Source organism: Melospiza melodia, chromosome 6, assembly GCF_035770615.1.
Source record: "Melospiza melodia melodia isolate bMelMel2 chromosome 6, bMelMel2.pri, whole genome shotgun sequence".
NCBI lineage: Eukaryota > Metazoa > Chordata > Aves > Passeriformes > Passerellidae > Melospiza > Melospiza melodia.
In genome coordinates, this window is record NC_086199.1 from 12,175,309 (window position 1) to 12,189,523 (window position 14,215).

At 35.2% G+C, this 14,215-nt stretch overlaps 1 protein-coding gene across 1 annotated transcript in view; it reads right to left on the reverse strand.

Annotated features, from left to right (window-relative positions):
* Nucleotides 1–14,215, reverse strand: part of WDR25 (WD repeat domain 25) — a 60,614-nt gene that overhangs the window by 20,809 nt on the left and 25,590 nt on the right. The window contains exon 3 of the mRNA XM_063159951.1: nucleotides 5,577–5,724. Within this exon, the coding sequence (XP_063016021.1) occupies nucleotides 5,577–5,724 (148 nt within the window). The remainder of the gene's footprint in view (nucleotides 1–5,576; nucleotides 5,725–14,215) is intronic.

The window sequence follows — 14,215 nt, forward strand, 5'->3', positions numbered from 1 at the left end:
ATATCTTTTGCAGCGTGTTTTATGTTCTTTAAAGGCTTTAATTAAATTCTTCAAGCATTAAAGGCTTGCCAGTAACATAATAATAACATGCACAATATGGAAAAAAATCTTTAAAAATATCTTGAATATATGTTTCCGCTTCTTTATGCAGCAGCCTACTGTGAAACTGCTCAGATATGAAATCAGATGTTTTAAAGGCTATTTAACACTCTGAATTTTTCACAGAACATCAGCACAGTTGCTCAGAACAGGATGCTTCTGTAACTGTGCTTAGTGGCCCTTAGGTTCACACACCTACTGCATAACCCTAAAACGTTTCCTTCCTTACTCTAATCTGTGATCTGTCTTTCTGTAAAGAAAGGTGAAGCCTGAGACTGACAAGGACACAAGAGCAATCTTGCTTAGCAAAATGGATTCCCCTCTGTGCTTAGAAAAAGACATAAAACAACATATACAAAAATATTTCATTACAGTCACAGTCCCTCTCATGCACAACAGTGAGAAAACAAATTAGATTGATTAGACATCATTTGTTCTTAAGAAATCAATGCTGTCTGTTATTTCTCCATTCTTGGTGTGCTTACAAATGGCCTTATTATTTTCTCAAGAACCAAAGTTATATTGATTACATATTTTTTCCTATATTTTGTCCCTACATGTTCAGACGTTCACAACAAGTGCAGATTTTTGAAATATTAAATTTTCTGTTTTAAATTTTGAAACATCCCCATAATAAATACTTTTCAGCAAGGCTTTACAGCAGCGAGCATAAAAAGTGAAATGCTGTTACCTCCTAGCTGGAGAGTGCTATGTTCAACTTATTTCATAAAACTGCTGAATCTTGGGGGAAACCTTTGACCTCACATCTAAGGTGCCTGCATACGCTCAAAAGAAAAAAAATAAACAAGCAAACAAAAACATTATCAATAAACTGGGCTTTTTTTTCTGAGGTGCCATATAAAAGCTTTCTGATATTAAAACATATTCTCTAAATACTACTGGGAGAGAAAAGGAGGAACAGAGGAATGCCACAGCTTTCCTGGGGTGATGTTTAGGTAAGAGAACTAGAACTCCTATGTGAACAAATACGAGTACATTAAAAATAGCAATGTTATATATAGGACTATCAAATTAGAACAGAAAAAAATACATTAAAAAGAAAATTTTCTTGTTAGGTACAAGATGTTCCATTAAGAAACTCTCTCTCATTATAACACTGAGGAAATTATATTTGAAAGCAAGCTTAGTCCATGAACTAAAATACAACTGCAGCATTTGGCAACTTAGGAAATGTGCCAAAATTTCTTGGAACATTCCCTCTGTCATAATATTAAAGAAATGAAAAGTATCTACAATATGCAAATAGTAAAAAACCCAGCCAATGTTCTGCCTATGCTATTATACCAATTCATTTGTGACTAATGAAAAATCTACTGATTAATAAAACATGCATTCCAAAAATAAAACAGTTATAAATAAATTCTAAAAATACAATTACCCTTCCAAAGTTGGTAGAGCACCTCCATTGCATCTGGACATAACAGAAGTTAAATGTCAAATTTATTTGACCTAGAAAGTTTTAAGAGCATTTTTTTCAGTGCTCTCAGAATATAGCCCTATTTAACACTCTGTAAATAACAATGTGTCTGAACTACCAGTAATAGAAAATGAATGTGTGTTATCAGAGAAAAACAAAACCAAGCAGTCTCAGAGTGCTGAATTACTATCATATTTGTGAAAATATTCAAAAGACTTTGTTTTGGATCTACCAATATTCATGAATCTCCATAGTGCAGTGCTGAACTTGCCTGATGCAAACTGCAACTGATCACAGAACACTCATGTGCATGACTCATGCATAACCTTCAGTTCTTTAAAAATAATGTATATTTTGGGTCCAACCCATACTGAATGTGTACAATAGCTTTTAAGAAAACCATGTTTGTGAAGAGTCTTAGCTTCACATCCTGGTGTTAAGGCACTGGATGGCCCTTGAAGATAATATATGATGATCTACAAAAATTGAATTTAAAAAAGACTTGCACAGCAACATCTATTATCTTTTATCCAAACCACAGTAAGAGAACTCCTTGTACCTCATTAACTTGAATTCTTCTCTTGTACTGTTCTTCATCACAGTATCCTGTAGGTTGGACCTCCAGGGATCATCTACTCGTAATCCCTACTCAAATTATGTCCAGCTGCAGCAGATTACTTAAGGATCTAGGGTCTGTCCACTGAAGTTCTGGGTACTCCAAGTACAGACTCCAGAGCTTCTCTGAACAGCCTGGTTTAGTATTTGATCACCCTTGAGATGAGCCAACAAGTTCCTGTGTTCCTACATCGTTCCTTTGCCTCTTATCCTTTCACTGCACATCTCCGAGAAGAGCCTGTATCATTTTCTCTACCTGCTAGGTAAATACTCCTGATCTGGCCTGGAATGATGTTGACCTTCTTTGCTGCTGACAACACTGCTGATTCACATGCAGCACCAGGACCTCCAGGTATTTTTTTGTAAAGTTTCTTTCTAACCAGTTTAACATCAGTCTGTTCTGTTGCACAGGATTACTCCACTCCAGATCATGTCCTTGCTGAACTTCCTGAGATTCCTATCAGATAATGTTTTATGCTTGGAGTATCTTAGATCTTTTTATATGTAAGAACTTTCATTTCATACATCTGACAAGGGCAAGGGATTTGATGGTGTAAAACTGCAGCATAAGATTTCATGGATGTGTCTTCTAGCCTTATATCAGGATTTCTCTGCCAACAGCAAAAATTCTGTTTCGTGACTAATGAGATTTCAGTGTTTGCTTCTATTCTGATGTTGTTCAGATCATAAAGGTAAGGAAAAAACACTCCAGAAGATGCAATATACTAGCACATGGGATACCCAAACTGAAGTCCAATCTTCGAAAGAAATTTTCCTGAAGAATTTATTCTAGTGCTGTTTGTTAAAAAATTGCTGACAAATTCCTTTGAGAAATATCATAACTAGCCTTCATCAGACCCAGAACAATTAGCAAGACTACAATTTCAATTTAGTAGGGCAGAAACTATGTTCCCAACAGAAAACCAACAGAAAATGACAAAAAATCCCCCACAGCTCAGCAGCTCAATACCATGCATGTACTAAGCTGTATTTGCAACCTTTTTTAAATTTTAAGTCATTCTTTATAGATCATTAGGTTTCTTTTAGTGAAGGACATGTAGCAATTTTTATAATACAGATGTAATATATAAAACACATACTGAAAACCAAGACAAGAAAGATTAGATTTTAGGAAACTACTGGAAAAATGTTGAACCAGAACAAAATATACCAGAGCATAGACCCTGAAAGAGAGCATTATTATTTATAAAATCCCACTGGCATGCACTTACTACATTTAAACACACTGGTAGTTAGTTCACACTAGCAATGGAAAGTAATTAGGACTGAAGTCCAAAAAAGTATATGAAAGTCCAATGCAAAGGAACAGTTCTAACATCTATCTGAAGTTAATCAAAGAAGAAATCATCTCAGCACTGATGAAGAGTGAGGAGGAGTGAATGATTCAGTGAACTAATGTAAATCAAAATCTCATAGATGCCTTAGTGTTTTTCAAATGGAAATGAGGCTTTTTATATCAAATTGATTTGGATTCCAGAGGCAACTGCTTGCCCTGTCTCTCTGAACAGAACTGATGGAAATGTATGAAAAGAAGAGTAACTTTACAACAGGGAAGGAGCTCAGAAACTGGCTTGCATACATAGGAAATCAGACTAAAGTTCTGATCACTCCTATTATGCTTTTCCAAATGGGGTGTGAAAGGTCCAATCGCAACTGCAGTTCAGAGGAACTACAAGGAATTCTGTGTTCTTTAAATAAGACAGCAATGAATACCTGATACTTCCAAGTATATAAGCATTCATTTCACCCACATACAATTTATTGAAGTAGCTAGAAACACTATAACTCACAAGTCAGTAAGGAAAGAACCATTTACAAATTTATCTGCTTTGACACTTAGTAAATATATTTTGTTATTGTTGTCATTTCTGAGAGAAGTATAAATGAATCACTATAATCAACTTAATCCAGACTTCTGTCCCATTACTGGTTAATTAAGCTGAAGAGATGTTGGAAATTAAAGCATATTATTTAAATTATGTACCTTTGGAATTTTCCCTATAATTTTATGAGATTTTTCCCAGAATAGTGAAATGTGACTCAGACACACAAAATCTATTCAGCTGCTACAAATCCCATTATGAACATAGCCATTCCATTTAGAATTTTTAAGCATTACCAACAAAAGTAAATCCACTTGGATTAGTAAGGTTCAGTTATATGTGGGACTAGAAATGTTGCTGTAGAAGTCTGACAAACTAATGACTTGGTATATTAACCTCATGTACTATTACACCAAGTATATAAAGCTCCTTTCCCCATGAAAAAAGCTGAATATTCTCAAAACACCAGTATTCTGTGACATATTTTACATTCCTACACTGCAATGGCTTCCTTCCAGCCATCACTGCATTCAAATACTTCTGGTACAATTATTGTTGAGAAAAATAAATTCTTGGAGCATGAAAAAGAACCTTTTTCTCATGTGAACAATATTTTAAAATTTTCTTGGCTGCTTTCTCAGTTCCTCTGAATAGGATTTCTGCTTTCCAGTTATTCACATACAATGTAGTTCTTGCTTTTATGCAAGAGAAAATCCTCTAGACAAAACTGCTTGCAATTTTTGTAAGGATTTCTATTGTAGTATTACAAAAAATATTGCACCTTTGCAGGAGTTAAACACTAAAAATTAAACTAAGGGGGAAATATAAAATTGCATCTCTTCCCTTGACAAGGTCCCATTTTGGATCTAATTCATACACACACACAAATATATCCTATTATGCAGAGTCCCAGTGAAAGCTGCTGATGTTGGAAACACATTAAGGAGAGAAGGAATACAGAAGTGCTGACAGAAGCACTTTAGTTTGTGAAGGAGACATGAGGAGACACAGCATCCAGGAAATTAGTTGTTAAGGTTACAACAATCAAATCCCAAATCAAATTCAAAAATGCATCAAAGCAACACAAGTTCAGTCTCAAGGTTTCATACCAGAATTTAAGTTTCTATACTCCTAATTAAGGTCCTATTCAGAAAAAAGAAAAAATCACCTAATTAACTTCAAACACAAACTTCAACCCAACAGAGAATGAGATACAAGCCTATGTTTAAACTAAATATATGTATAAATGTTACTGAAGTCAGTCTTAAGAGGCTGTTCAAACACTTTAATGAATTATAGTGACAGAGCATAAAAACACACATTTCATTCCATTCATCTGTGTAGTATCTGACAACATAAATTAGATGTGATTGTCAACTGTAAGATATTTCAGTTTTCTCAAACTTCTCCAACAACTCTTAATTGCCAAAACACATTTTTTAAGTATGGTCACGTTTCAAGAATTCTAACTTTCACCTATGGATTTGTCTATATTTTAGAAGAAAGAGTAAGGCTAGCAAGGTCCCAAGGGATCTGTACACAAAAGGAAATGGCTGTAATGCATTCTTCATGGCCTTTACCTGTTTCTACATCTGTTAAATGCAGCATGGAATCAAAGCCCCCACTGAGGATCCTTCTTCCACAGGATGACCACCGGGCAGCTCGAACAGCACAGGAGTGACAGGAGAAGGTTTTTAAACAGCAGCCTGTATCTACAGCATCCCAAACCTTAAAAAGAAGGATAGGGACACCTTTATAAAGAATCACAGTATTTTTTTCAATAATAATTTTCTACAGGAAATCACTGTAGTTAAGAAAGCTTTGCATTCTGAAGTTGTATCAAGTTGGTAACTTGACACAACTTGTTACTTGTTTCCCAGTAATATATTTTAGAAAATACAAGTAGTTTGACTTCAGTTACCAAATACAGTTGAAAAAAAATTATATATATAATTATATATATAATATGGTGTATATATATAATTATTTGTATAATATGCCTTTCATGGTTCTATTTTTGTCATAGTTTTAAGAAAAAATTAGAAGTTTAGCAACATCATATAAAAATCCAGTATGATCAGATCTGTGACAGAAGGCTAAACATCAAAACTATTTTCTTATAAATGTTCCTCTTCAGTAAAAACTGGAATATAAAATATCTTATGGTTGTACAACATAATACCTTTGGAGTTTAAAATGTGAAAAGGGAGAAAAAAACAAGACTTTGGGTAATGTATTTTTATCTTCAATTATATTTTCTTCTTACTGGGCAAAAAGGACTTGCTGACAGTATCATTACACAATGCATACTCAGAAGACAACATTCCATTAAAGAAAATTATTTTATCAAAAGATTTTCTATCACGAAGCACAGTTCTGCAATACAAAGCAACCAATTATGATTAATTACTTGACTAGCCAGTAAAGACTGAAACTATGAGGACCATACCCTTAGTATTCCACCCTAATCACAAGTCTAAAAAATCAGGGAAATTTTAATCTTACACTGCTTTTGAAAGTAAGTTTCTCTCTTTTAATGAGTTTTAATGATTGTTTCAAGTTTCACGGTATCAAAAAAGGGTTAATTATGTCTTGCAGGGCTTTTGGTATGAGGAAGCTAATGAATGAATCAGGATGAAAGGAAAAACAGGTGGTACATGCTTCCAATATTTTCTGTCATGTTTTAGAGATTAAGTACAAAAACTCAATTTTCACAAGAAAGGTAAAGCAAGTCCGACAGCACTTTTGAGTTTATGCTTCATTTTAAAAAAGCTACATAATTGGAAATAGCACATCCTTAAAGCTGCACATTTCCCTCCATTATATGAATTAGAAGAAGTGATCCACTCTTGTGGATGAGATCACTGATGACACCCAAGGGACAATTCAGCAGGTAACACATTTCTCTCCACTGTTTTACTTTCCATCAGCTCTTTTTTGCCCAGGTAATGGTGGTGTTGCAATGCTTTCTGAAATTAGAGTTGCATGGGCAAGGCAGTTTCGACTGAGTAAATTCACTTAGTTTAGTGCCCATTAATGTAAACTTTTAATTACAGAACCAGGTTTTGAGGAAAACAGACCAAGAGTTAAACAAGTGTTAGTGTTCAGAAACACATAATCACAAAAGCGATTATATGTTGGTGCTTTCATTAAGAGCTCTGGGTGTCAGGGGTATTTCAACTCAAATCTGACTCTGACCATACATTTGAGATGAACACGTTTTTATATTCTATCATGATAAAACTTTCATGTTAATTATTAAACTTATATTGCTCTATTGTATACAAAGATTTCAGTCAAGCATGGCCCCTCGTGGCTCCCCCTTAAATTTCTAACATAGTTTCTCATGATTCTTCTTACGATTCTACAATAATTATATTTAATTACTAAACAATCATCACATCTAACAATTATATCATTTATCATACTGCTTACGCAGGTGCGTTGATCTGACAAAACACAAAGTCTAACATTTTCAGAGTCTATCTTTAACATTTTCCCAGGGCCCCACTATCACAAGCACTCAAGGGAGCATCTTCCCCTGTCAGATCCCACTTCAGTGCAGTGCTTCTCCCCCTGCTCCTGCCCAGCTCCATCAGTTTTCCCTGGGCATCATGGTGAGATGCTCAGCCAAGCAGTGAATGCTCAGCTGTAACAGAACTGCCTCGGGTTACAAGCACCAGGCTGTGCCTCCAAGGAACAGAGATGTTAACCACGTTGTATGCACAAATGGAGAATCTTCTCTATTTCATCACGAAGGAAAAGGCTTCAGATCCTATCAGAGGATCACTGCAAAGCCACCATCATGTCTGCATTTCCTTAGGGAGCCCCTTAAGCAATTCCCCATTCCTGTGTATTCCCACTGTTTAACCTGGGGAAAGTGAAAACAATGTGGTTCATGGGAGAGAGAGTTCCACTGTCCAAAGCTGGAGAGGAATTCTGCTCAGCTGCTGGCGCCTGCTCCATCCAGGCAGCCACCGCCACTGAAAAAAGGAGAGGTTGCAAAAGGATGAGTCCCCTGCATCTGAGTTTGCACCTCTCAGCCCAAGGCTCAGGTGTCAGATCAGCAGATTCTCCAGGGTGATGGGCATTTCAGGGTTCCAATTTCAACTGAGAGAGCCAAGTGTATCAAAAATAACTTGTGTGGAAATAAATGCATTTCTAGTCTTTTTTTCTTCACTTCCTCCAAATTCTAGGGCCATTAAAGCTTCCTATTTCAAGTGACTGATGTTGTGAATCTTGCCCTCTTTGGCAAAAAAAAAAAGGAACATGAATTACAATCTCTTTACCAAAAGAGGATCCCAAACATATTCTTCTGAGTGGCATCTATACATGAACCTGAAAAAAGGATTTGTTTTCAAAACCAGTCTAAGGCTGAAGATAAGGGCCACAACTCCATAATCTGTCACGGTTTCAAGAATTTCAAAGTATTTTTTTAATAAATTGTCTTAGAACTATTTTAAAAATTTCACTTAAAATACCAAAAGATGCTAAACTTTAACCTGGTAATAAATACCTTTACAAGTAGTATTTGTAGAATAAACTCCAATATTTACATGGAAAAAGATCATATTTAGTACAGAATAAATTATTTGGGCATGGGAAACAGTTCACTGAAAAATACAGAGACTGAGATATATATAAATCTTCATTCACAGGCATTGGAACACATGTATCAAGTATTCTAAGACTAGAAATTATTATACATCTGCCAAAGCAAGACACATTTATATGAAATTATTTTTACCAAGAGATCAACTGCTTTAAGTGTTGTAGCTTGACTTCAAAACTCAGCTCTCACAGAAACTCAGTATTATTTCTAGATGAAATACTAAATTCTCATTAAACCTGACATTGCTGTTTTATCTTGTGATGACCATTGTGATTTTAATTGCTGAGCTGAAAAGCTAAAAGCACACATTTCATCCTGCTACTCTGAAAATACTACTTTTTTTGCCACACACTCAAGCAATAATGTTGTACATTATAAACAGTAACTAATCCATCCTTTCCCTTTATAAGAATCATAAAAACAATGAAATATGCAACTGTTATTAGAAAAATAACACATATTATCATATTGCCTCCTCTAAATCCAAAATTATTAACTAATTAATTATACAGTATTTGAAAGAAGTAAACAGCTAATACTCATTTCTGGTATAAAGGTATAATGAAAACGTTAATTTTATTTTTTCCAATTTTAGTTAAATTTAAACTGGTTCATCTTTCACTACTATTTCCTACTCTTCTGGGCTTCACTATTTATAATACTGCATTTCCATTTCTTTTCCACAAATTGTTTTCATTTCATTTCCTCTGCCATTATATAAATTATGGTGATTACATCGTTTTCTGCTAGGATTAATGTATGGGGCCAAAATGGCAGGTACAAACAGCAAAGTGACAAAATTATACTAGTGATTTCTTTACAAAAGCAATTTTCCTTTTACTTTCTCTGAGGCACATTGTAATTCAATTGCTCTTTCACATTCTCCATAGTATTTGGAAATAAAGGCTTCAGAAGTTGTTTGCTTTCCTGTATAGCCTAGAAATGCTATGAAAATACTGTAACATGTATTTGAGGCAACACAACCAGACCTCCTTGCCCTTGAGATTAGAAGTGCACAAAGCACATAAGCAACTACACAATGTAGGAGATGAGATTTATTATAGATATGTTTCCAGATCCTATTTTCTGCTTGCAGGAAAACAGCCTTGGAAAATAAAGCAGTTTGGGTTGGAGATAAAAACTCTTGGTAAGTCTCAGCAGGAAGCAGCAGAGGGTAAGCACTTGATACTCAAGTAAACAGCAGTCACAGAATAAAGCTCTGGGGTCTGCACAATCATAACCAGCTCATAAGGCACAAAAGAAAGGCTTTTATCTTACTGATCATACAAACCAGGGATTCATTCCCAGAAAAAAAAAACTGCACAGTAACATAAGCAGAGGAACCAAAATAATATGAGAACTCATCATGCAGACCAAGAGTGATAAATTAGGAATTGAGCACATCTCTTTCATTGCCATGCTATGATTATCCATGATGCACTTGCCTCCAACTTAGACTGCAGAAAAGAAAACCCAGCAGCCTGACTTTTAGAAAGAGAAAGGTGCATCTATTCAAGCAGGCAGTCAGTAATTGCACAGTGAACCTGAGAACAATGATTCAATTGTGATAAATTAGAGGTTGGAAGCAAGTGAGGAATTAAGTTGTATGCATTTTGAATTTGCATGCACAGAGGAACTACAGCAGAGCCAGTCAAGAATACTAAGCAATAAATCAATTTCTGGAGGATGTGTACCACCAGAATTAAAAAGTTTTTTAATGGATGGATCCATGTTCATTTCAATATAACATCTAATAAAAGAGTTAATAAAACATCTAAGAGTTCTAATAAAAGAACTCTTCCTCCCTCAATTTAGCTAAGTTGTGTTACCAACTTCCTCTGTCAATGGCTCCTAGTGAACCACAGCAAGAAATCATTTCTTACTTGTCAATTACTATAAATATAAACGTGGCATTTAAGAAACAGCCCTGTTCAAGGATGATGTGGGATAATACTGAGTTACAGGATGCATGAAGAAATAACTATGCTTTGGCTAGAATAGACTCTGTTCCATTCCACAGTGCACTCAGGCTGCTCCACAGACTTTTGAATCTAAAAAGATATAAGCCTCTCCTGTCCCTTTTTTTAAACAGCACTGCTCTCTGATGTATCTCAAGAAGACAAAACTGATTCAGATTTTTTACTTTGTTTTTTAACTGAATTCAGGTCTGAAAGATATGCCATATCTGCTAACACACAATTTCTAACAAATGAAGTAGAGAAGGAAGCCCCAAACTATCTACATAAAGTGTCTTTTCTAGTTTTCAAAGCAGGCTCTGATCTCTGATCTGTACTTTAAAAGGTTCTTTGAAAATCAGTGGACCAGAGGGCAGAAATAGTCTCATGGAAAAACTATAAAAAGGTATCTCCTGCTGTTACTACTTCAGACTCCCCAGTTGGATGAGGTGCAGCTTTGGGCAGGACTGCAAGAGCTGAAAGGGCCCCTTGGTTATCTCTAACACACAGCAATAAGATAAGGGGCTACATAAGGAGGTAGGTATATTCTTTTGTTCATAAAACTGAGACAAGAGAGTGCCAGGAAGGGAAGCAATAAATAGCCAAACAATAAAATTGTTAGGTGTGCCTAAGCCTCTCAAGCCATTGGGTGACTTACAAAAATGTCTGATCTTGCATGTAATATATATAAATCCCTAAAGTAACTACAGGAATATTTAGAATATTTTATGTTTGTTTCAATTCATGTCTTCTTAAAATATTGAGCTAAATAATACTGTTGTAGTACAAAGCAAAATTTGTTGAAAGAACCATGGAATAAATCACTTGAACTCTTTTGTTTAAACCCGCAGTTAAACCGTGTGAAAACGAAATTAAGTTCAAAAAACCCCTGTGAGCTAAGGTCACTTTGTGTATAACCTTCAAGTGCTAATAAACTTATTTTCAAACAGCTATGAAGGATGTAAATAGATGTTCAGATTGTTATATGGACTATGAGTGATGACATTTTGAACACACCAGCTTAATTTTCAAACCAACTGTCCCAAAAAAAGAGTTTTTCTGCAGGATTCTGTATAGCTACATAAAGCTAACACATTTTCAGATGTGTTGAACACTTGCTTCAGGAATGTTTAAAGTGTTCTAGGGAACATATTTTAAATGACATCCCTCTTCCTAATCTAGACATGGTGTAAGAAGTATATATCAATGCTGTCATTTGAACATTTACATATTTCCACTAGTTTTCTTCTTGCAGCAGTTGTAACTCAAAATCAATTATCTTACTAATCTGAAGGGAAGTACCAACTTTATTATTGCTTTAATATCTGAATAAGAGAATAAGAATTTGTATTTGGATAGCTTATTACTAGACAAGCTTTACTACTGTAGAAACAGGGAGAATGGAAAGTAGAAAACTATAATAAATTCAATTAGCTGAGACAGCCAGCATAAGGCCTAAATTTGTTATTTTTCCCTTAAAAAATTTAACATGAAAATGTCACAAGTGTATGAATCAAATCAAGGTAATGAGTTATAAAATCTTCTCTTTCTCAAAAAAAAAATGAAAAAAAGGAAAACAAAACCAAACAAAACCATAAACAAAATAACAAAAACCCCAGAAACAAAATCAAACTAAACCCAAAAATAACTCAGCATATTAGACATAAGATAGTTCTAATTTTGTAGGGGGCTTTATTCAGGCAGAAACATTTCCAGTTATAATACTTGTGGTATACTAGTTGGCACTACTACTAGAAACTACTCAGTGGTGTGAAAACTGATTTGCACACGTCAAAAAGCTTTAATCCTACAAAACCCAGCAAAGGTTAAGTAAAAGCACTATATGAGCTTAATGCCAACCAAGCCTATGAAACACAATTCTAATTATTTGATGTTTTATTTTAATCTTCCCTCCCACAGAAACTCAGCAGCCCTCTCCCCAAGGAAGGCTCCATAATTGTTAGTTGTGAAGCTTTGTTTGGGTGGTTTACCCATTAATTGGAAAATAAAAACCCAATCAAAAGCGCACTTTGAGCTGCCACCACCTTATAAAATGATTTTAAGAAAACACTAATGGAAGAAGATAAAACATTGACATTTTCAGTTGGCAAAGGAGGGGTAAGACAAAGAAAATAAAGTTCTGTAAAAAGGAAACAAAAACTCCACACCACTGGGGCAAGAGCTGCCCATCTGATTACACACAATAAAGAAATATTCTTGGTAAAACTTTAACAAGAGCTATCACACTTCATTTAAATAGACCTAACCATTCCCTACTTCAAAAGTTAACCTGTATCATGAGGAAAATCTAATCAACCAAGCAAAAATCAAGACATAAATAATTTTAAAGTATACAAACTATCTGGAGTTTTGCCAGTATAAATAATTAATGTTGCCTCCACAGGAACCTTTCCAGTCAAAAGTGGCAAACAGAACTCTTCTGAAAGAAGTAAATTGTATTTTAAAAATGGTAACAGTAAGACACTGAACAACACTGACATAAATATTTAATAGATATTTCTATTAAAGAATTTGCAAATTATATATTCCCATTGTATCCAGTGTCCTCAGGACATACCAATCTCATCTGTGAAAATTCTTTTTTTAACCATTTGATTCAGAAATGGGAAAAGTAAAGAAAACTTGGACTCTGGTGAATTCCTATTTCTTGGATGTCATTTGTTGTGGATGCTGACAACTGGTCAGAGAAGAAAGTCGGACAAACTTCCCCAGGCATTGCCCTGGGAAGTTTTGGGAAAGTTCAGAGAAAGAATTAAAACAATTCTAATCTTAGCAGCTGGTGTTTTGAAGGCGTTGTTTACTTGGAAGAGGTGCACAAGAGGGTGTTGTTCCTAATTAGCCAAAGGTGTGAGGGACATTGATTAAGGACCAATCGGGTCCAGCTTTCTATAACTCTCTATAAGAAGGATGTGGTCTAATAAACTCAGCTTTGCCTTCTGAAGACATGGGAGTCTGTGTGTCCCTTCATCCACCCATCCTCAATACAACAGCCACAATTCATGCTGGAATTACAGACAGAATGATAAAATGGACAGCTGAGACCTTACTTCCATTCAGTGGTTTCAGTATCCTTTCCCTGTTAATTATCTGCAGTTTCTGGACAAACAAGCTCAGTCCTCCAGCATTTAACCCCCTCTCAGAGGGAGGCCAGCACAGGCAGGGGTTGCACAGCCCCTACACACAGCTGGGGTAGGATGAAATGCTGCTAAACATGCATGGATGCAGTAACACAGACAAGCAAAATAGTACTAACACATTCAAACACTTGATTGAAGTAAATAAGTGCTAGAGTATTATATAATTATTCAGAAGTAAGCCCTGCTGCTCTTATAAACTGAAGCTAGAGATTAGAATGAGTTTGTTTATAAAGAATGTTTACCTAAAATTAATATTTCTATGATAAGAACTGAAATACTGTTGAAGTATGAACAAGTTCAGGGTGAAATCTTGAAAATAAAACCATGTTTGACAGGGTTTTGGGTGGGGCTCTTTTGTTTGTTGGTTGGTTTTGTTTGTTTTTTTTTTTAATGTCTTTCATACCACAATCACGGCCATTTCATTGTGTTGTAGCATTTCCAGTGAACATCTAGTTAAGATTTGGTACCAAGCTTTGAGTTTTAGGGGCATAAGG